Source organism: Pan paniscus, chromosome 1 (genome assembly GCF_029289425.2).
Source record: "Pan paniscus chromosome 1, NHGRI_mPanPan1-v2.0_pri, whole genome shotgun sequence".
NCBI lineage: Eukaryota > Metazoa > Chordata > Mammalia > Primates > Hominidae > Pan > Pan paniscus.
The window spans coordinates 31,865,821-31,890,959 of record NC_073249.2 but is presented as its reverse complement, the minus strand read 5'-3'; the positions used below and the strand labels follow the sequence as shown (position 1 = coordinate 31,890,959).

The window sequence follows — 25,139 nt, the reverse complement described above, 5'->3', positions numbered from 1 at the left end:
TAACCTTAGTGTAGAGGTTTTTCTATGAACAGTGTTTTTACTTCGGTGGGATCAATGACCAAGAGTGCAATTGCTGGTTAGTATTGTAGTTACATGTTTAGTTTCATAAAACTGCCAACATTTTCCAGAATGGCTACACCATTTTATAATCTCATCAGCAATGTATGAGTAATCCAGTTTTTCCACATCCTCATTGGCATTCGATGCTGTCACTATGTTTTACTTCAGCCAATCTGATAGATATGTAGTGATATCTCATTGTGGTCCTAATTTGCATTTCTCTAATAGATAATGACACTAAACATCTTTTTGTGTGCTTATTTGCTATTTGTGTATCCTCCTTGGTAAAATGGATGTTCATGTTTTTTGTCCATTTTCTAACTAGAGTGTTTTGCTTTCTAACTGTTTTATAACTATTACATTTTGAAAGGTCTTTATATATTCTAGATACTAGTCTTTCACTAGATATGTGGTTTGCAAATATCTTCTCTCAGTGTGTAGCTTCTTTTCATTCTTTTAAAGGAAATTTTCCAGAACACTAGTTTCAAATATTGTTGAAAAGACTATTCTTCCTCCATTGAACTGCTTTTGCACGTTTCTCAAAAATCCATTGACTATACTTGTGTGTGTGCGGGGGGAGCTATTTTTGGGGGTCTCTATTCTGTTACATTGATTTATGTGTCTATCCCTCTACCAATACCACACAGTCCTGAATACTGTAGCTATACAGTAAGTACTGAAATCTGGTAGGATAATTCCTACAACTTTGTTCTTTTTTAAAAAATTGTTTTTGTGATTCAAATTCCTTTGCTTTTCCATATACATTTTAAAATAATCTTTGCTATATCTACAAAAAATCTTGCTGGGATTTTGATAAGAATTGCATTAAACCTAATTATCAATTTGGGAAGAACTGACATCCTTACTATGTTGAATCTTCCAACCTATGAACCATGAAGTCTCTTCATTTTTGTAGATCTCTTTTGATTTCTTTCGCCATTTTAATCTCCCATTTTATTTTTCATTCCTTTCACTTTTTCTTCAAAATGTATGAAGAAAATGTTCAAATATTCAATAAAGTTAACAGCATCTTAGAATGAATAGCCATATACCACTATCTAGATTCTACTATTAACATTTTACTCTACTTGGTTTATAAATTATCTGTCTATGGCATCTTTTGATGAGCTGGTCCTTTTTTCCTGTTTGTTCCTCTCTTTATACTGAAGTCTTTCCTCAAATATCTGGTGATCTTTACTTATCTATTCAATATTTAAAAAGCACTACAAAACTGATCAGAAGAGCTTTTTCAACAAATAAGTTTACCCACAGGATGATCATACAAGTGTCTCCTCATGGTGGAAACTTACAGGTTTACTATCTTGTCTATTTTTCTCATATTAGTAAATTTCTGAAGAAAAGAAAGATTTACTTTCTTGACTGAGACATACTATTTCAGTTCCATGCCCCACCCTATTTAGAAGTTTTCAGATTTTCTAGGGCCTGTGAGGGACAAATCAGCATTTATTTCATCAGACTCTTAAGTTTATATTTATTCTACCTGCCTGTTTAGGTACAAATCTCCTAGTGCTTTCTAGCTCTAGAAATTGGCTGAAATCTCTAATCTGCTGAAGTGTTCCTTCTTTGTCATTGTGTGTTTATATCTTTTTTCTTCTTTCTAGTGGAATTTGGGTAGGAAGAATAAAAATAAATGTTCAGAGCAGCAAACAACCCAAGAGACAGTGGTATCACTGAGGCCATGAAGAAACGTTTTAAGAAGGGAGTGGTCACTGGTGTTAAATATAGAGAAATCAAGTCTGACAGGAACTGAGAAAACACAACTGGAGGGGCCACTGGTGAACTTTTCCAGAGAAGTTTCTAAAAAGTGACGTAGGAAGAAATCAGGAGTATAATATCATGGTAGGGTGGAGCAGAAGGGACTATACTGTAATATATTCTTTCTAGAAGTTTGGCTTTCAAAGTATGAGAGACAGAAAACACATTAAAGAAAATTAAAGGGGAGGTTACAAAATGTAGTGGATGATGAAAGAAACTTTTGGAAAGGAAAAAAAACCTTTCAATCAAAAGCATAGGTGTTACGAGTTAGCCTTGGACAGGAGAAGAGAGATCTTTTCCTCTAAGTCTAAGAAAAAGGGGAGTGAAAGTATATTTGGATAAGTTTATCCAAATTTAAATAGCAGTCTTAATGAGCCTAAAGAACACAGGTAGTGAACATAAGATAAAAAAGCTGAAAGAGTATTAGGTTGTGGTAAGAAAATGGTATCATACCATTCAAAATTTCAGAGCTCTATTAATTCTGGGTGATGGTTATATATAAGAGTAGCCAGGGGAGTTTCTCAAGTAGCAGTCAGATGAAGAACGTTGAATTCCAGGAGGAAAAAAAAAGTGTGCTAAGTGCCAGCATGTACTATTCCATCCAACTGTTGGTCAAAGGAGTACCCAACATGCATTGAGCCCTTACTAAGGCAATTTAATCCTTAAACTACTCTAGGGGCAGTTATTATTACCATTCTGCAAATAAAGAAACAGGCTCAGAGAGATTAAGAGGTTTGCCAAAGATTTCATAACTAAGCAGCAAAGCGGGAATTCAGTTAGGTCTCCTGATTCCAAAGCCCACATCCCTTCCAACCATTACACATGTTGCCACCAATTAGGATAGCTGAGGTTGATGCAGGAAAGAAAGACTAATTCAAGCACCAAAGTCCTGTATGAATGAGGGCAAATAAGGAAAGGTAGATGGTAGTATGAACCTCAAACAACAAAAAATGTTTTACCCAGGAGTAAAAAATGAATAATCTGAAAGGGACAATGATGTTGTAGGAAAATGGTGGCCTCTGTGTCCTAGGGTTTATAGGAATGAGAGGAGGCGAATGGCCTCCTCCTTTGGGCAGCCTGTTGAACTCACCCTGGCAGATTTAGATGCTTCCTTTTCCAATCCCAATGTCTCTGCCGATACATCCACTAAAGCTATTATATTCGTATATTGCAGTTGATTCTTTATCCTAATAATAAATCAGAGGTCCTTGAGAAAAGGATAATGATAATAACACTAACAGAAATAGTGGTAGCAGCTAGAAAATGTGGTAGAAGTAGTAATCAAAGTTGCAGTAAAAGCACTATCACCACTCTATAAGTGTTAGTTGTGTGGTGGTTATCATTCTCATGGCCATACATGAATTATCTCATTCAATTCTTACAACGATTTTATGAAATAGTCCTGTCACCATTCAAGCTCACACAGCTAGCAAGTACTGGAATCAGAATTTGAATTCAGTCTGTCTGATTCCATATCTTGTATTTTTAACCATATACTTCCCCTTCATTTCCTTCAAGTACTATCATGTTTTGGGGGCATAATGGAAGGGTTGGTTTTCTTTTTCTTTTCTTTCTTTCTTTTTGGTATTGCCAGAATCCAGAATAATACATGGAAAATAAAAGTTGCTTAATAACTTTTTAGTGAAAAATGAGCAAACAAGGAAACACAGGAAGTAGCATCCTTGAAAGTCAGAGTCAAGTTTATGCAAAGGCAGACGAAGAAAAAAATGCTCTGAAAGAGAATGGGTATTTATTTATGTGTATTTACACTGGAGCCAAGGTTCCACATGGGCTTCATGGAGAGACTAACAGTGGTAGAAAAATCTGGGAGTAGGGAGCACAGAAGAGTTTAAAACTGATCAACTGTAAAGAATGGCTAGGCTCAGAGACACAGGCAGATTGCCTGTCCTCACAATTCATAAGGGTTGAATGTGGTTTCCAAATTCAGTTCTCCCCCTAGGACATAGACGCAGTTTAGAGAGGTCTAGGAACTAAGAGTGGCATATAATTTCATTTAATCCTCACCGCAGCACTGCTGATAACAGGAATAGTTATCACCTATTGAGCCCTCAGTACAGTGCTCTTTCAAGTACAGTAGAGCAGTTGTGGTTGGTAACCCTGTGGAGTAGAAATAATTTTTTTTTTAAGAATGACTGGAAAATAAACCTTTAGGAAAGAAGGTTTTAAAACCAAAATCTCTGCAGATGCAGAGTTCCACACTAATTCCTTCTCACTGTTCCTTAATCCCCCCTTTTCTCACCCACAGTGTTGAACTACAGGTAGCAGAAATGTATAGGATTTCATGGGAAGTCAATTAATATTATATGTAGACAAAAGGACAAAATCAACCTCAAGATTCTTAACTGAGGTCTCCTAAAAATGTACTTTTCAGAAGGAAAGAGCTATTGCAACTTATAATATGGATTTTTATTGTTAGAGATAAGTTTCTGTTTTTGGAGTCAGAGGCATAATTTCATTTTGACTTAATAGTGGGTCTATATATAAAATGATCTAAATCTGTGCTAATATGGTAGCCACTAGCCATCTATGGTTATTTAAATTTATTTTATTCAATTAATTAATTTATTTTTATTTATTTTTTTGAGACAGAGTCTTGGTCCATCACCCAGGCTGGAGTGCAGTGGCACAATCTTGGCTCACTGCAACTTCCACCTCCTGGGTTCAAGTGATTCTCCTGCCTCAGCCTCCCAACTGGTTGGGATTACAGGCATGTGCCACCACGCCAGCTAATTTTTGTATTTTTGTAGAGACAAGGTTTAACCATGTTGGCCAGGCTGGTCTCGAACTCCTGACCTCAAGTGATCCTCCCATTTCGGCTTAAATTTAAATTCATATGAAAAATTAAGTTTCTTAATTGCAATGGCTACATTTCAAGTGCTAAAGGCTTATGCGGTTTAATAACTACCATACTGGGCAGTGAAGATACAGAACTTTTCCATTATTGTAAAGAGTTCTTCTGCTGGGTAACACTGGTCTAAGTGGATTATCACTAAATATATGAATTAACTTTGGAAATGGTATACAGTCTTCTATACCGACAGTTTCCCTGTGAACTATAACTACTTTATTGAAGAGACTTGCAAGTATGAAAAACTATACATGAGAGAGGAGGGAGGGGGACAAAGAAGTAGAAATATATGCCAAACTCCTAACCCAATATACTGTAACAGGGTTTCATAGATTGAGATATGGAAATAAAAATTAGGGCAAGATGACAGAGTATTAAGAAGCCATGTGGCTAGGTAAGAACAGATCTTGGTAGCAATCATAAGGAGGATGCCTTTTGGCCTTTGGGCATCCTCCTTATGATTGTCAATGTAGAAATTGACAGGGAGTTCATTCATACCAAGGGAACAATAAATAAGCAAAAGCAAACCAAAACCTTAAGTGGTTGTCCAAACACTCTTAGGAGAAAGAATCTGTAACATGACCTACCAGGCTTGGCATCATGTGCTCCTTGCCGAACCTTCTCTGGTCTCATCACATACCACATGCTTTTCCTTCCTATATTGTGCTCAATATGCTTTAGCATAAGAATCCTTTAGATTCTTGAACACAATACGTATTACTTTCTCTGCCTGAAAAGCTCTTCTTGCCACCAGTTCACTTAGATCCTAGAGAGCTCATTAGCCGTACCCATCTCAATGTCTAGTTCAAATTCAATTTTTACAAGTTCTTCTTTAGAGTACTTAGCTCAGTATATAATAATGCATTTATGTGTCAGCATATAGTTATACATTTGTGTGTGTGCTTACTGATTAATCTCTATTACCTCTATCACATTGTGAGTAATGTGAGAACCACAACAACTGTGATCATGTCATCTTATTCACTACTGTACACCCGGCACCTAGTACACCCTCATAAATATCTTCTGAATGAATGGACAAATGAATGACTTGAGATACAGGATGGAGTTTCATCAACTATGGTTGCTATGCTATTCTATATGAAGGTAAAAGAATGAGAACACTGGGCTGTGTGATCTTTTAAGATTCCTTTGGGTTCTTATGTTCTATGGACTAGAAGACCAGGATGCTAACGGTATTCCTCACTCAATAACATGTTGTATGTAACAAAAAGTCAACTCTAAAATTATGCTCAAGAGGCCCTGCTAAACTTTATTTCTTGTATTAAACTGCTAATGTAAATTCAGGAAGTTCAGCCTGATGTGGTTACTAAATCAGAAAGACCTAAGCTTGGATACAGGCTCTGGAACTTACTGGTTAGGTGAATTCTGACAAATTATTTTATTTTCTGAGTCTCAGTTTCTTCCTCATGCATAAAATAAAATTAACCACTCTCAGTATTTGTAAGACTTAAAACAACACTAATAAATTGGCAGATGGTGTTTAAAAGAAATATTAATTTTCTTCCCCTAACAGTACAGTGGAATATAGTAATATGTAAACTTTTATTCCATAAGTTTTAACATGCAATAATTACCTTTTAATTTCTAAATGTCTATAAAGAAACAAGTGCTAAAGGGCATTACTTATACCCTAACATGTTTAGCATGTTAACCAACAATTAATAGAGGCTTAATACATTTGTCTTTTGAATTGACTTTTGGTTGAGCGATGTGTAGTGTGTAACTTTAGAAAAGTCAAATTATTTATAAAATGGGGTCTAATACCTGCTATGACTCCTTGAGAGAGGTAGTAAAAATACTAAAAACAGTGGTGCATATGAAAATTGTCTGAAAAAATAAAATACAGTGTACAATATAAAGTATGTCATCATTATCATCATCATTTTGAAATGTTTCATACCTAGTTTAATAATATTTCTGTATTTTACACCTAAGCACCTTGTAAAAATACATAAGAAAGGACTGTTACTGTATTATATTTATTCTATAAATAAACTTAAGACACGTAAGCTAAATGACTCACCCATGGGAACCACAATAAATCAGAGGAGGAATGGATCTGTATTTCTTATTTATCTCAGTCTAGAGTTAAAGACACTTTCACTATAAAGCAATAGATGCTAAATTTCAAAGTGTAAAAGTATTCCCAATGAAAATAACCTTTAATCCAGGCAAATCTTGCTTTAAGCAAACTCGATATTTACACAAAAGATAAAATAAGGGGTGAGTATTTGCTTTATAAAGGAATTCATCATAGGATTATAATGAGTTACCCATGTGCATTTAAAATAAGTTTGATTTACATACAATTCTTCAGGTAAATATCCTCTACTTCAAACTGAAATAAAAGTAAAATATATCAACTGCACAATCGATTAATAAATCATATTTATCTCTATTTAAAAGCAAGTATCTCATAAGTGATTGGAAAAAGAAAGGAAAACTTTCTGGAACCATTTACAGAGTACATAAATGGAGGCCAAATTAATAAGAAGTAACTCCATTTTTATGCTTACATGTATTTTTAATGTAGTCATATATTAATTTTATTTTTAACATTTTAATATTTGTAGTTTTAAAAAGTCAACAGAATAATTAAAAGAGAATTTCAAAACGTAGGTTACTTTTACTGAGAAATTAGATACTAATTTCTCTAGCTGGATTGAGGCTCTTGTCTTTTTTGCATGTAGCTCTCTAGTTATCTTAGTCAGTATTTCATTTCTCTGTGCTACATATTTCTGATTAAAAGCAACCTATCATACATTAATGATTGGACTTTAAATATAGTAATATGTTTTTCAAGGAAATAATTACTAGATGGTATTTAAGACAATTCATATATTGTTGTGTTATTTTATTAAAATGATCACATTTTTATAATTATGACACTCTGGAAGGTTTTTCAGTATCTGTTTTCAAAAATAAGACTGCAGCCTGGAGTGGTGGCGCACGCCCGTAATCCCAGCACTTTGGGATGAGAAGGCGGGTGGATCACTTGAGGTCAGGAGTTCAAGACCAGCCTAGGTAACATGGTGAAACCTCATATCTAGTAAAAGTACAAAAAAGTGGCTGGAGGTGGTGGTGCACGCCTCTAGTCCCAGCTACGTAGGAGGCTGAGGCACGAGAATCACTTGAACCTGGGAGGCGGAAGTTGCAGTGCACCAAGATCGCGCCACTGCACTCCAGTCTGGAGTGAGTCATCTGGCTTTTTCATCCTCTAAATATAAAAGTAACATGTCTACTGAAATAAAGTTTGGTAGATACTAACATGTACCCCTACCTCACCCGCTCCCAGTAAAATACAAAACTAACCTACAATCCCATCATCCAGTGATGACCAATTTTAGTGTTTATTTCTGGTGGTGATTTGTCTTATATCTTCTGCGAGCTAGTCTCTGAACTGAGCCTTTCTGAACCTCAAGTTCTCATCTATAAAAATCAAGTGACTAGACTGGACAGCACCTAAGGCTCATTCTAGCTCTAGTACTTGCTTCTTCTGCCAATTATCAATTGTATTTGACAAGTATTCAGTTGGTGCCTTCTGAATGCTTTCCATCACTAGCCAGCAGTAGAACTTGATAATCTTGAACCGAGAGCCTATGATTTGAGTGTAACGCATTGTGATGTACATTGTAAGAGATTCAAAGTACAAGACAAAGTTTCCAACCTCGGCAAGTTCTTGGTCCATTAATGGGAATAAAGCATGTATTTTATAATTATACAACAAATAATAATATGATAAATACTGTAATCAAGTAAAAATAAAACTTAAAGGAAAAAATAGGAAAAATAGAGAATGCTGATAGGAATTTGAGGGGAAACACCAATGATTCCTTAAAGTAGGTTATAGCAGATACTATTACTGCTTCCTCAATAGCTCTGAAACTGCCTCCTTCCAGATTTCTGGTTCTATCAGTAAACTAAACTGCTATTTGTTTAAACTACTATTTGTAGAATATTCTGTTACTTTTTCCTGAAAGCATGCTATACAACAGTGGTCTTTACCATTTTTGAATATGTATTGCCTGAAATAGTTATGAAAATTCCTCATGTAAGTTTAGGAAGACATCTAATATTTTTCAACAAAAATTTAAACATTTGCAAGGATTTAATTTTATATCAATTATAATTGATTATAAATTATCAACATGTTGATAATTTAAAATAAAACCATTATGCTACTCTTTGAAATATATACATTGGGACATAAATATTATTGTGATTTGATATCCTCCACCATCTATTTAAAACAAAAACCAAACCAGGATGCACATTTCTTTAAAAGTTGAAAATTTTACATAGTTTATTTTTCTTCTTAAACTCCTGTTTAATATATATTTAATATATAATAATATATTGGGTAACAGCAAACATAAAAAATAAAACAACAGTAAACACAAAAATAAAATTTTATTAGAAAGGCATCATTAATGAGCTTTCCCCCAAAATTAGTTCATTGATGAGTACGTCTTTTAGTGCCAATTCTATCACCATCTTTTAATTTTATAGAGTGCTCAGAAATCTTATTCATACAAATTGGTAAATGGAAATAAAAGGAACTTGGTTAGAGCAGTCATTTGATTATTTAAACACTTTCGGAGTTTTGTGCCCAAAGTCACAAAATGACTTCTAGGTTAAGAAATATTTTTAATAATCTACCAGTTGCTGAAAAAAAAGAATTAGAGGCCAGGTGCAGTGGCTCACATCTGTAATCCCAGCACTCTGGGAAGCTGAGGCAGGCAAATCACCTGCAGTCAGGAGTTTGAGACCAGCCTGGCCAACATGGTGAAACCCTGTATCCACTAAAAAAATACAAAAAAAATTATCTGGGCGTGGTGGCGCACGCCTGTAGTCCCAGTTATTCTGGAGGCTGAGGCAGGAGAATCGTTTGAACTGGGAGGCAGAGGTTGCAGTGAGCTGAGATCACGCCACTGCACTCCAGCCTGGGTGACAGAGTGAGAATCCGTGTCAAAAGAAAAAATAAAATAAATAAAATAAAATAAACATAAAATAAAATTAGAAACTATATACCTAAATTTGCAAAATGCTTTATGATGTATTCATTAAATTCAATCCCTCCACATCAATACCAGCACAATATCTGAAATATCTCTGTTTACAGCCCGGAAAGATTTTATACTGTGCACCAAAGATTAGGATTGGTAGGGGTGTCTTTTTTCCCTAAGGAAGAAGAAAGGCACTGGGAAAAGTAAGAACCAGCAAAATAACCAGGGCTGATAATTTTCAGGAAAGACATTTATAAATGGAAGCAAGGGATTTGAAAATTGACTCCCTTAAAACTACTGCTGATTCTGCTAGAAATTATTTGTATATCCTGAGGGTATGAACACCTTAGTTTTTCTACTATGAGATGCTGAATTTGATAATAACAGTCAGTTTCATGTATCTAACTCAGGGAGCAGGAGGAATGGAAGAAGGGTAACAGGCAGTATAGAACCACTTATTCCAGCTAGGAAGTTGGGGAAGCATATAACTAAAACTCTCTGCCCAGAGTGGATACTGGCCATATACCTTCTTCTGTTAAAGGACCTGATGGGAAAATTTCAGATATTGGGTTTTTCTCCTAGAGCAACAAAAGAGACAAGCTGAAGTAAAATGGAGTCAGTTTTAAAGCAGATAGGCAGGTCAGTCCCTAGAAGGGCATCAACCTATGTAACTTAACTGGAAGTCTGTGTGTGTGTGTGTGTGTGTGTGTGTGTGTGTGTGTGTGTGTGTGTTTGTGTCTATACAGCGTTGCCTGTATACTTATTTATTTGTGTAAAAGAAAATTCCCATGATGTGGTGTCCTGTGGCTTCTCCTTGTCAAGAGTGGGGTCTGTAAGGGACCTCCCCCACATTGGCTCTACATAGGTAAGGGGTGCGCCTGAAGAAAGGGATGAAAATACAGACTTACCAAATGAACCTATAAAACATTATCAAGGCCAAGCATGGTGGCTTATGGCTGTAATCCCAACACTTTGGGAGGTGGAAGTGGAGGTGGCAGGATTGCTTGAACCCAGGAGTTCAAGACTAGCCTGGGTAACACAGTGAGACCACATGTCTACCAAAAATAGAAAAATTAGCCAGGCATGGTGGCCCATGCTTGTACTCCCAGCTACCTGTGGAGCTGAGGCCAGGGGATCACTTAAGCCTGGGAGGTCGAGGCTGCAGTGAGCCATGATAGTGACTGCACCATTGCACTCCAGCCTGGGCAACAGAGCAAGACCCTGTCTAAAAAAATAAATAAATAAAACAAAATATAATCTGAATTGAATTAAAGTCTTATAATTAGGGAATGGCATTGGGGAAACCACGTTTGGAACCCCTAAATGGAAACAGGCAGTGGCATGGAAGCTAGATTTAACAAGCAAAATGACTAGATCTTCCTGAATACCTCTCTGTAGGATTTCTCTGACAAAGAGCATGAGCCTGCTGACAAAGATTTCCTAAAGACCTATACCTACCTGCTGGAGGCCATGGCTTTGAAGTGCCTCAGGGCGAAGCCATTAAACTAAGGAGACTAAGAGTAGAGGAAGAACATGGAGGCCAGCAGCATTTGCTGGCATGAAACTGCAACAACAAACACAACAGAAACCACTATATTTTTGATGAAATGCTAGTGCTGAAATAAACAACTTGGTCAACAAGAGTCTGTGACTGTTTAGTTCCTTAGGCAGATGATAAACCCCTTACTTTCACCAACAAGAAATGGGCTGATAAAACTGTGCAGCACCCTGTAAGGCACCTGCTGCAATGAACATATCAGCTGAGATCTTCAGAGGAAGAATAACAAGTTAGGTTCTCCAAGAGAGGAGAGAGAATTGCTTGCCAAACTGGATATATGCGTTGTGGCATGCTGAGTATTAAGTATCTCATTTCCTGAATGCGAACTTTTGTTGAAATAGCCTACTTAGGCCAGGCGCCGTGGCTCACACCTGTAATCCCAGAACTTTGGGAGGCCAAGGCGGGCAGAAGGCCTGAGGTCAGGAGTTCGAGACCAGCCCAGCCAACACGGGGATACCCCATCTCTACTAAAAATACAAAAATTAGCCAGGAGTGGTGGCACGCGCCTGTAGTCCCAAGCTACTCGAGAGGCTGATGCAGAAGAATCGCTTGAACCCGGGAGGCAGAGGTTGCAGTGAGCCGAGATCATGCCATTGCACTCCAGCCTGGGCGACAAGAGGGAGACTTTGTCTCAAGGAAAAAAAAAAAAAATTAGCCTACCTTCTCAACAATTCTATAGTCTATGCATCATGCACTTTGAATGCATAGGCCACTATAAGATTATGATATCATTTTGCTATATCTGAACAATAATCTCTATTTTATATTTGTTAAGTAGTGATATTAAAAAATAGAGACTAATGGATCCTAATATGATTGCTTGCCACAAAAAATTTATTCAATAATTAATTCATGTCTTCCCATACTTTATGGCCTTTTTAAAAGTTCAATCAAATTTGCAGGAGATATATGGTATTGCTCTAAAATACACAACAAGTTAAGCTTTTCCAACAAAGATGTATTTACAGAAAGAATTAACCACTGGAAATTCAAGCAATAATTTACCAAAGTCAAAGCTACAAATACTTAGTTTTAAAAAATTATCTAGTAAGTAGTCTGTCTCTTCCTTTTGTTGCAAAATGGAAATACATTCTGTTTGTTTCACGGGTCTTTATATTATTACCAAATGCTTGACAGTAGCAGAAAGTAGAGAAGTAATGAAGAAAACCAGTCTTTTTTTTTTTTTTTTTTTGAGAGATGGGAGTCTCACCCTGTTGCCCAGGCTGGAATGCAGTGGAGCGATCTCGGCTCACTGTAACCTCCGCCTCCCAAGTTCTAGTGAGTCTCCCGTCTCAGCTTTCCAAGTAGCTGGGACTACAGGCATGCGCCACCACGACCAGCTAATTTTTGTATTTTTAGTAGAGACCGGGTTTCACGATATGTTGGCCAGGCTGGTCTCGATCTCCTGACCTCAGATGATCTGCCCGCCTTGGCCTCCCAAAGTGCTGGGATTACAACTGTGAGCCACCATGCCTGGCCCCCCCCCCCCCCGCAAAAAAAACAAAACAGTCTTTTACTCCTTTTTTTTTTTCCTTCTGCGATGGAGTCTCGCTCTACTGTCCAGGCTGGAGTGCAGTGGCATGATCTCAGCTCACTGCAACCTCCACCTCCTGGGTTCAAGCAATTCTCCTGCCTCAGCCTCCTGAGTAGCTGGGATTACAGGCATGTGCCACCACACCTGGATAATTTTTGTATTTTTAGTAGAGATGGGTTTCGCCATGTTGGCCAGGCTGGTCTCAAACTCCTGACCTCAGGTGATCTGCCCACCCTGGCCTCCCAAAGTGCTGGGATTATGGGCATGAGCCACCATGACTGGCTTATTACTCTTCATTTTAGTATTTTAGAAGGGTTGGGATAGAGAATAAGGATGGAGGAGTACGAAAGCTTGATGCTACTCAATGTAATGAAAATTAAAAATTTTTAAGATAACACATAAATTTCAATAATGCATGAATTTCAAATACTATCACAAATAACAGAATAACTATATTTAAAAATCCCCATTTAAATTTTGTCATGGTTTTCATTTAAGTTGTTCTTACACTATTACCAATGGTAAATTATACTTACTCTTTTTAAAAAGTACAAATTAAATCAGCTTTACTAGTAGTAGCTAATAATTTCCCAAAAGAGCTAAGTAGAATACTCCAATAAGGTTATATAAACACACTGAGTACTCACTCATGGTGATGAGAATCCGGGGAAAAATGAACCATTCTCTTGTTACCCACTGGGCCAGGAATGGGTACCTACAGGGAGATTTAAAAAGAAAAAATAAATTTCAGATTTGTTTATAAAACGACCATGGATAATAGTGATATATCAATTTGAAGACATCACTCTAAAATGGAGAATACAAGATTTTCAAATCTCAGACAACACTGTGTGGATCAAAAGTATAATTTAATTCCTGGTAAGAATACTTTACTTGTTTTGGTCTAGTGCATTTCCTCTGCTAGATTTTTTTTTTTTTTTTTTTTTTTTTTGACAGAGTCTCTTTCTGTTCCACAGGCAGGAGTGCAGCAGTGCGATCTAGGCTCACTGCAAGCTCCGCCTCCCAGGTTCACACCATTCTCCTGTCTCAGCCTCCCCAGTAGCTGGGACTACAGGCACCCGCCACCACGCCCGGCTAATTTTTTTGTATTTTTAGTAGAGACGGGGTTTCACTGTGTTAGCCAGGATGGTCTCAATCTCCTGACCTCGTGATCTGCCTGCCTCGGCCTCCCAAAGTGTTGGGATTACAGGTGTGAGCCACTGCGCCCGACCCCTCTGCTAGATTTTTAAGACTATTTTAAAAGAATCTTGGCCGGGCACAGTGGCTTACGCCTGTAATCCCAGTACTTTGGGAGGCTAAGGTCACCTGAGGTCAGGAGTTCGAGACCAGCCTGGACAACACGGTGAAACCCCATCTCTATTACAAATGCAAAAATTAGCCAGGCATGGTGGCACACGCCTGTAATCCCAGCTACTTGGGAGGCTGAGGCAGCAGAATTGCTTGCGCCCAGGAGGCAGAGGCTGCAGTGGACTGCGAGGTTGTCACTGCACTCCAGCCTGGGTGACAGAGCAAGACTCTGTCTCAAAATAATACTAAAAAAAAAATTTTAAAAAAAGGACTCTTTATAATAGTGTAAATATCCTTTAAAAAAAAAAAGACCAGTGACTTATTACATTAAAAAAAAAAGTTTAATTAGATCAGTGTTAAGCAGATATTTCCGAGGACCAATGTATTTGTAGCTAGATCCTAAATATAAATAACATGTATTATAACACATACATTTAAATATATACAAAAACTTAGATCAAGGAAGTGGTGAGCAGCCCTTTTCATACTTTCCCCGAAAAGACAGGAGTCATCTGTGTATTTACACAGTACAAAATGCAATTTCATCTAAGAGAAAAATATTTTCACTCCTTTATTTCTAAATAAAATTTAAAATCTAAAGTAAGCTACTCCTTTTTTTTTTTTAGAATTTCACAACTTTCTTATCATATAGATGGCTCTCAAAGGGAACATAGCACTGCACAAGAATGAATCTATCAGTCACAAATGACAAGGCATACATTTACAGCAAAAGGCTTTAAGTTATGTTCCATTTTAATTAAAAAAAAAACCCTCTGTAATTATAGAAGTGCCATTTATATAGAATGGGGGGAAAAGCATGAGACAGCAATAAAATTCCTCTTAAAAAAACCCTAACATTTTCAAAACCTTACTTCTTCCCGTATCACTTGGGTTACAAGAATGCCAGTATATACTCAGAAATTCCAAGAAATGCAAATACTGCAAATGTGCACAGATGATGACATTAATAACCCTATGGTTTGAGCGCCACAGGTAAACATGTGGCTCAACTCCAGGACTGCATCCTGCATTCATCTCAAAATGAAGTTTTCATGCTATTCCAGTGGGTATCCCTGGAATACAGTAATCCATTTTCTACACTGTGGCTATGAGAAAAGCCGACTGTGCCTATGTCATGCTTTGTTAGAGGTTCATGATCACATTATCTCATGGTGGACCTGACACTTTTATTCAGTTTACAGTATGTTCTATGTACAGGCAACTTATTTCCTTTGCCAAGGCTGCTGACAACCTTTTCCACACTATATTAATCTTGTTTACTGACTTTATCTTGGTACAAATATCAGAAAACTAAACTTTTTATCTCAGAGAAAAAATAAACAACGTGTTGACAGAAGCAGAAGCTATTTTCAGGACTAAAATTGTTTGTTTACCTGAAGCTATATTTATGGAAAAATGTTTAAGTCTTGCTCTGGCTTGAAATACATAATCTGAAATTTAATAAATGAAGAAATTTCACATACACCCATGTGATAAATTGCCTGATGAAAACAAAGCAACTGAATGCAATAAAACAGAATTTATAGCTAATTTATACCATAATACAAATGTAAGCTTTCAATCTAGTCAGAAATAATCATACTATGTATTTCTCAGCAATCATATATATGTATAAAAAACCTGTAAGCTCAGTTCAACTGCAGCAAGTAACCCACAAAAGATTTACAGTTTCAAGTATAGATACTTAAATAATTTTACCTATTTACCTAGTACATGATCCCTTTAAGAAAACAGAGGTGACTATCCTTTATTGTTATTTTAGTTCAATTTCTGTTTTACTTTTAAAGATATGCAAAAATAGGCATAATTTAGAAATTTACTTTTTTTAATGAAATAAAGCAACATATAATGATCTCTTCAGGGTCAATGTCAGTGGTCTGCCTCAGGAGTAAAATGTTCTTACAATGAGAACCTTTTGCTACTGTGGCAACTAGACACAATTACCTAAAATTTGAGAATAATATATTTAATATAGAATTTGGCTTATGGAAAGCAGTGTTATACTGAAGTTTCAGTGAATTTTAAACTTTAAAACATGTTTAATCTGATTATTAGGAGACTACTTCAAAATATTATAAAACTTCAAGGAACATACTTAAGGAATTCTTTCTAAAAGTTTCTGTCTTATTAATTCAAGATAGAAAATAATCTTTACAAAAATTAAAGAAGCAGTTTTAAACATCAGATCAAAGTATTAATTTCTAGCATATAATTAAGTATGGTGACTGTTTTCTTCTCCAAAACACATGCTAATTTTAGTGATTTCAGAACTGTCTTAGAAATCACAAATTTTAAGAAGTTGTTTCACTTTAAATATCTAATAAAATATTCACATAGTAAAGTTTATTAGTAAGAAAAATACATTTTATTCCATAAGATTAGACAGGAAACAGGTATTCTGTTCTTCATGAGAAACAGTATCTCCACAATCCAATTCTTATAATTGACAAAACTCTGGAGACAATCATTTATGTAATTAGCCAATATTTAGTGCTGATAAACTTAGACATCACATTACACGCCCTGAATTCTTATGATTCATTTGTTAAATATTACTATATAAATAACGACTACAATCCAAAATAAAGCAGATATATTTCTTTTTATTAGACGCTTATCACACAAAGTCTTAAGAAGTAAACTGAAAGTTAGAAAGGAATTGATGCTTTCTAGATAACATAACTTTTGTGTCCTAATTCTAAAAGATCACATGGATCTTAGATTTTGCTGTTGTTTAAATATTATCAGTCTCAGGAAATAAGAATGTAGTAGCAAGAGATGAAAATTTAACAATAGTTGTACAAGTACCACTATCGATTCAGGAGGTCGATATGTACCAATATATTGGAAATTCTGCTAAATGATCAATTATCAATGACAAAATATCTGTTCTCTCAAAGTTATAAGACATATTAAAAGCATTTTCTTATTCTTTTTGTCCCTGATGTATTGATACCAATTTTATGATTTTGCTTAAAAGATAAAAAGTTGGTTTTATGTCTCATTTTCATTTAATTGTGTCATTATCAAACCCAATGCATGCCATACTATTCTGCCACAATTACATAACTGAGTAACTCTCCAAATCAGGTAAACCTATCTGAGACACAAGAGTCATGTAAGATTAATACAGAGGCCATTCAATATGGATGATATCTTACTTATATTCTCAATGATTAAGATTCCTTCTGTAAATTAATGAAGTTTCTTTTCATGTCCACACATAAGAACAAGAAACCATCATCCTTTCTTCTCTCCCTCTAGTATAGCTGGTCCCCTTCAACTTCGCTCTGCTTTTCAACTACATTTTATTTGCCTTCCAAATGCTACTCTGCTTTAGTGCCCACACTGACAAACACTTACGTTGGCAAGCTGCCATTCAAAAGAAGGCCTTTCCATTTTGTGAGGACTGGTCAATCAAACCTGCCTGGCCTCCAGGCTGTCGGGAGGCACTGCCTCAGCCTCCCGGCCAGTTTGTCAAGACCCAGAGGTTTCTGGTTTCTCTTACGGCAATTATTAATTTGACTCAACTTCTTTGAAGGAAGAAACAAGACTTTTAAGTAAGATAATATTCTAAATGTTTTACAATAATTCATTTTAATTAATAGACATTAAAATAAATGTGTTGAATGTTTATCTCTTATCCCCATACAGAAGAATAAAGGAAGATTCTTCAAAAGCATTTCAAATGAGCACACCTTTGTTTTATATTGGCGTTTTATAAGTTCTGTTACAAGATAGTTTGAGGAATGAATAAAATATTTCATTGTGTATCTATTCTTATAATATTACAGAATGGTCACAAATCACAAAAAGCACAATCTGGGGATGAGAAACATATTCAAGAAAATAACACTAAAATTACTTTTAAAGCAACATACAAACATGTAAAAATTACTTTAGAATTGCTTTTAAAACAAATACAAAAAGTGATAATTCAAGGAACATAAATTGGATATCATTTATAAGATTAAAAGGAAACAAAGTAGTTATCTGATTTAAGAGGAATAAAGAGGAATAAAAAATCACCTCTAAGAAGGGAGTTGCATGCATTATCTCCCCCTGCTCCAATCCATCTTACCAACGTGCCAAATTCAACTTTCTAAATTGCTGCTTTTCACATGTCAACTTTCTCATTCCACAGCCAACTATGGCTTATACTGAAAGTAAAATGAAAATTAATGAGATATGCATGCAAGGCTTTCCCTAAGCTGATCCTTACCTACTTGCCAATGTGATCTAGCACCTTATGCAGCCACTGAGAGCTTCTTATTTTAAATCCAGTACTGCTTACTTGGTACAATTCCACTAGTAACCTAATGTACATATAAAATTATGCTTAACCTTATTATATAATAAGTGATATGTGTTCCCTTTCAGTTGGGTGATTTTATTTATATTGTTCACCTGAACTAATCTTTTTGATGTCTTGATAAAGCCAAGTTATGGAACTCCTCTAATTCCAAGGGTTTTTTTGATTGTTGTTTTTTAAACATGAAAAATATTAGTAAATATAATTCACGTAATAATTCATGTTTCACCTTTATCTGTCTAGATTTCTATTAAAGTAAAAATGTGTTTATATGGCAGGCCTGGAAAAATCCTCATCACTGGCTACAAGAAATGAAAAAATTGGTGCATATGAAATATACGCCATAAAAACTAGAACATCTAATGTATTCCTGGTAATATGTCTAATGCTAGGGAGAAGTCACTACAAATCCTTACCTACCAGATCTTTTAGTTTCAGACAATGTCCTCCTAGAAAGAATATTCAGGAAGGAAGATGATCCATTCCTGAGGACAACTGAATTGCTAGAGAGTTCAAAACTGTTGTAGAAAATTACTAAGGTTATGGAATATAACTCAGTTTTCCAATGGAGAAAATGCCTCAAAGTTTGGAATTTTATAAAATCTAATAATGGTACAAAAAGGCCCATCAGGTTCCTATCATTCATATCTTTAAAAATGTCAATATTGACAAACAATCTTGCTCTTATTAGCAGAGCTCACACTGTATGACTTTTAGGAAAAGACTTTGAACTAGGACCTATATAGTATCGACTAGTCATAGCCCTCATGTTATCTAAATTATAGTATAGTGGGTGAAACTGATTATTTTTACCTGTTAGTCAAGGTTAAAGTAAAAATTCTATATTGTTTGTTATGCTTTTACAATGCAATTTTAAATCTTTCTTGGAAGGGCTTAAGCATGAACAAACTGACAAAGAATGTGTAATAATGATCACAAAAGATATATCAAAAATTAATATAATTAGAAATATTTCTATTGTCATTAATAATAATATCCTTATTTTTATTTGTTTAAATTTATTTAAGTGTATTTACTTATTTGAGACAAGGTCTTGTTCTGTTGCCCAAGCGTGAGTACTCACAACTCATAGCTTAATGACAGCTCACTGCACCCTCAAACTCCTGGGCTCAAGCAATTCCCCTGCCTCTGCTGCTGGAGCAGCTAGGACTACAGGTGTGTACCACCATGCCCAGTTACTTCTTAAAAGTTTGTATAGAGCTGGGGTCCTGCTATGTTGCATGCACTGGTCTTGAACTTCCAGCCTCAAGTAATCTTCCCACCTCAGCCTCCCCAAGTACTGGGATTACAGGCATGAGCTACAGTGTCCAGCCACTCTTGTTCTTTATAGCCTACCTTATGGCTTGCTTTTCATAAACAATGTGCCTAGAGTGAAGAAACATCATTATTCTCAAATAATAGTGAAGAAACTAACACTCACTGAGGTGAGGGCACATGCCCTAGACTGTAGGAACGGAATTAAGCTAACTTTGAACCAAAATTGTCCAATTTACCACCTAGTACTTTTTCGCCTACAGGGAGACTGCAAAAAAAAAAAAAAAAAAAAAGATGATATATCAAAACAAATGTTTTCTGTATTTGGGGATTTGTCCCAGGAGATGATGGCCTGAATCTAGAATACACTCTAGGAAAATCTTCAGCCAAGGATACTCTAGACCTTGCCTGTAACTTCTGGGTAGCATGCGGGCTATTTTAAGTATATGCAATGCAGGGCATGGCAGCACTAAACAGGGTTACCAGCACATATTATAGAAGGACTAACAAGAATAACAAATGGCTCCCCTACCAATCATTACAGCAAAAGAAGGCTAACATTTACAAAGTGTACTGAAGGGGAGTAAACACTCCGCGATGAGAATATGTGAAAGAACTTGGGGAAAATTAGAGAACTTAGGCTATCTTTCCTTTGAAAGCAGATATAAATCTAAATACGTGATTACATCTTTAAACCACAAAGGTTTTGTTTAAAAAAAAATAGCCAAAGATAAACCATAGAGAAGTACAAGGCTTGTCTTTCTATCAGGATTTGCCTTCCTAGAGGAATCCGTACACGTGTGTTGCAGGGAAGATGCTAACCTTACAGCTGCCAGCATTGCATTAAGTAGTGAATAAAGACATAGACTTCAGTTAGTTTCGAAGCGATCTCACTATATTTTTAAGTAAGAGCAGCAAATATATTTCTCTATGAAATGACAGAATGAAAATTATACTGTTTAGAAATATATACATACACATATAGTTGTATGTATGACATTAGCAATTATGTTTTTAATGTAAAACTAAACAATATAATTGTTTTAAATCTTCATTGTAAAAAATTTTTTCCTAGTTAAAGCCATTCTGCATTGACAATTAAGAATTTAGAATTATTGGTCTATTAGAATAATAATACTTCTAATTATTAAATACATAAATTCTCATTTCTGGTATACACTACTAATAAAAGATCTAAATGCTTTCACAGAAAAGATTAATCACTAAATAATTCAAAAACAAATACAGCAACAACTTTTTTCATACCACTCCATGGTAATACTATTTTTTTTAAGTAAAGAACTAAAAATTAACCAGCTCAGAATGATGCCCAATAGTGATAGTAAAGAATTTCACTTTGCCGTCCAGTTTTAGTAACAAGCTGTGAGTGGCCTCTACTGGCTGACCAAAGGCTTCTTAAATCCCTCATTTATGAAGCTTGCAATATTATGAGCATCAAGAAAGTAAGGATATGGCCACATATGTTTACATAAAATCCACTGTGCCTAAAGATCTTCTTTTATGAATAAATGACAAAGTAATAAACAAAATGTATATAAGATGGTGTAAAAAACTTCCATCATTTCATCCCACTGCTATACACTTGGATTATATTGGCAATCTATATATCTTTTAAATTCTAATTTATATACCATGATAATCTAAATGTGGATTTTCTTACTCAATTCATATCAAAGCAATTCATGTCTGCATTTAAAAACAAATAGTTTTGGGGACTTGTTCAATACACACACACACACACAACTTCTCAAAATTAAGTTTATATTTAGGCTTGGCATACTGACTTTGGAGGCAAACACAAAGAAGACTGAATTTAAAAACTTGAAAGAATTTGTAATTTTAAAAAAGAGATTAACATTTTATGTAATGGCTTATGAAAATACTATCTTGGAAACATAGTAATCCAAAGCAATTAAAAAAATTTCTATATTATTGCTCCTATGTTTGGGTGGAAGTAATTTTATATTCAAAATGAAATAGCAATTAAGAAGGCAAAACCTTGCTTGTATTAGGAAATGTCAATTCAGTATTCATAATAGAGAAGAAAAAAATATTTCAGTTTTTGCTCAGCAGCTTCCTAATAATAAAAGCTTCCCGTGTGTGGGAAAATTTGGAATTTTTATTTATCTATTTAAATATATAATCATATATTTGATTCACTTCATCCTTTACCCAATCTATTCACCTAAATATACTCTATTAAAAATTATTAGCAAATATATCTAATGATGTCAAAAGGTGACTACATTTATTTTAAGAAGTTATTGTTCTCACATGTAACAATATTCCAGTATATTTCAACCTTCATTTCAGAATTCACTCCCATTATCTTGCCTGCTCAAAATGGTTCACAGGGTTATCTAGCTGACATATAAGATAACCCTCCATCTCACTAGACACCACTGGGATATGACACACTGACCCACAGTAAGCCCTTATTATTATCCTGAAATATATAGCACATAATGTAGTTCCTGCCAAGGAATTTGTTTATAAAAATCTTTTTTATCTCTCTGGACATTTAAGTCATTCTTTAAAAGTAATGTTCAACTATTTTAAAGAATTTCATACAATGAATAAACATTCTATTTTATGTTTAAAGTCTTCATTCCCATTTCCCACAATTTTACCAAAGGTTAAAAAACAAAACCCACATACATAGAAAATAAAAGCCAGAAAGTATTTTCTCCTTGTTGCTTAGGTTATATAGAGTCTATTATATAAAGGATAAGACTTAAAAGAGATCTCAGTAGTTCATTCCTAGGGAGAATTATGCATATTGAAGCTCAATATATGTAAAATTAATTGTCTTCTTTTTAATTTTTGGGGGGTAGCAGAAGAGGTCAGAGGGCAATACGGTAGTGAAGATAATGATGAGACTCAGCAAACATGTTTGAGGACATAACAAATTATTAATATAGCTTTTTGAAAAAAATTCTACGTGCACATTTTAAAAATTTATTTAAGAATATAAGCAGACTAGGAAAACTTTTAAGTGCTTGCTTATAAACTACTTAAATTATTTTGGTACTCAAAATCACATGACCAACATTTTGGCAGCTAAAATTTATTTTCTTTCCACATTATTCAACAATGTGTCATATCATCCATTGTGCATACTTTTTGAACTGGGTATTATTTCTACTATTTTTCAAAGTGTTTTCATAAACTAGTCAATTTCTTCTTAACCTGATAGTGGTGTTGCATAAAACCTTAATTTACATCAGGGGAAAAAATTACAGCTGGTTTTTATAATTAAAAGAGTGTTTCTAAGAATCTCAAGGACCAATAGTAATTTATAAGAAAAATGCTGATAGTCTCAACACTTTTAAACTGACAACTTAATATGGTTTATATTTAGCAAATAAAACACTTAAAATATTGTTCTGTACAGGCTGTTCTCCTAAAGCAAACATGCAGGCAACCATTCAATCATTCAATCTTCTGTGATGCAGTTCAAGACCTTACTATACCATTAATTGCACTAAAAATTTCCATAGCTAAAAAAAAATATGTAATCATGATTTGATGGGGGAGGGAAAAAGTACAAAAGTACATCATATTGCAAACTATTCTTTGCGGTATGAATAGATGAGTGAATGAGTTAATTAAAAAGAGGTAAAATATTAGTTAACAAATAGCAGTGTAAGCATTAATCTTAGCATATTGCATACTCAATAAATGACAACAAAAATCCCAAATAACCTAAAACTTTTAACATTTTTTGGCCAATATCTATTCTAAGTAAATAATCACAGTCAGACTGTCATATTTTTGAAATACTTATTAGCTTTACCTTGATAGAAGTAAATGTCTATCCCAAATCTGGTTGTTTATAGCGGGGAACCCCAACCACACACAGCAGGAGGTGAGCAGCAGACGAGCAAGCAAAGCTTCATCTGTATTCACAGCTGCTCCTCACTGCTCATGTTACCACCTGAGCTCTGCTTCCTGAGAGATCAGTGGTGGCATTTAATTCTCATAGGAGTGTGATCCCAAATGTGAATTGTGCCTGCAAGGCATCAAGGTTGTGTGTTCCTTATGAGAATCTAATGCCTGATGATCTGTCACTGTGTCCGCATCAGCCCCAGATGGGACTGTTTAGTTTCAGGAAAACAAGCTGAGTGCTCCCACTACCTCTACATTATGGTGAGTTGTAGAATTATTTCATTATGTATTACAATGTAATAATGATATAATTATTTCATTATGTATTACAATGTAATAATGATATAATTATTTCATTATGTATTACAATGTAATAATGATATAATTATTTCATTATGTATTACAATGTATTAATAATAGAAACACAGTGCATGATAAATGTAATGTGCTTGAATCATCCCCAAACCATCCCCCTACCCCCAGTCTGTGGAAAAATTGTCTTCCAGGAAACCAGTCTCTGGTGTCAAAAAGGTTGGAAAGCACTGGTTTATAAAGTCAGTCAGGCATCCAGAGATAACTCACTTCCCATGAGGTGAGTTCTGGACAATAAGAGGTATGTATAGTCACCAGGTGAAGCTTCTAAGGAAAGTTCTTTAAGTGACTGACTCAGTTGGCATGTGCCTTGTGCCCTTCTTCGTACTTCATGGTGCCTGGGATATGGCCAATAACATCCATTTTCTTTTTTTTTTTTTGACTAGGAGTTAAAGACCAAAAGAATCAAAGGTTTCCACCATGGCATCTTTTATCTGGGTAACCAAGCCACTACGTGCCTTTCTATGTCAGGAGGGAAACAAACAAAACAAAACAAAACAAAACCCTCTCTTGTTCGAGCCACCATTATTTGGATACTTTATTATGTACATCAAGCTCAATCCCTAATTTTAATAATAATGAAGCCAATTATATCTATTAAATTCTACATTTAGTCCTAGAAAACAACAAGTCATTTGGTGGACCAGGAATTCACTAATAAGAGAGGAGATAGTGAGCAACTACTTCATATGTCCAGCATTCAGGTGCTATATGGAAGATTCTAATGAACTGCACAATATCAACCCTACTAGCTAATATGTTGCAGACTTAAAACATAAAACTATATAAAGATTAAACAACTACTAAACTGTGTTCATTTAGTTATAACTGCAACGGAAATTTAAAAAAATCATTAAAGCCCAACTTAGCAAATGTGGGTTTTGGAGGAGATGAGACTTATGCTGAGTGTTAGAGCTGGCTAGGATCTAAGCCAATGGAAGGAGGGGTGACTGTATGCATAAACAAGTTATGAATCAAAAGAGTATATATATTGGAAATGAGGAAATAAACCTGACTAGAAGTTCATGGAAAATAATGGTTGGATAGGTAACAAAGGTTCAGAAATCTAAGAATATTGTTCATCCTGTAAAATAATCTCTATGTTCAAGTCTTTA

General features: G+C 35.1%; 1 protein-coding gene across 3 annotated transcripts in view; it reads right to left on the bottom strand.

Moving 5' to 3' along the window:
• The window catches only part of GPATCH2 (G-patch domain containing 2), a 201,900-nt gene that overhangs the window by 74,058 nt on the left and 102,703 nt on the right, over positions 1–25,139 (bottom strand). For all 3 annotated transcript variants that reach the window (XM_055108058.2, XM_003814138.7, XM_008966771.4), the window contains exon 6: positions 13,475–13,542. In XM_055108058.2, coding sequence (XP_054964033.1) covers positions 13,475–13,542 — 68 coding nt within the window. The remainder of the gene's footprint in view (positions 1–13,474; positions 13,543–25,139) is intronic.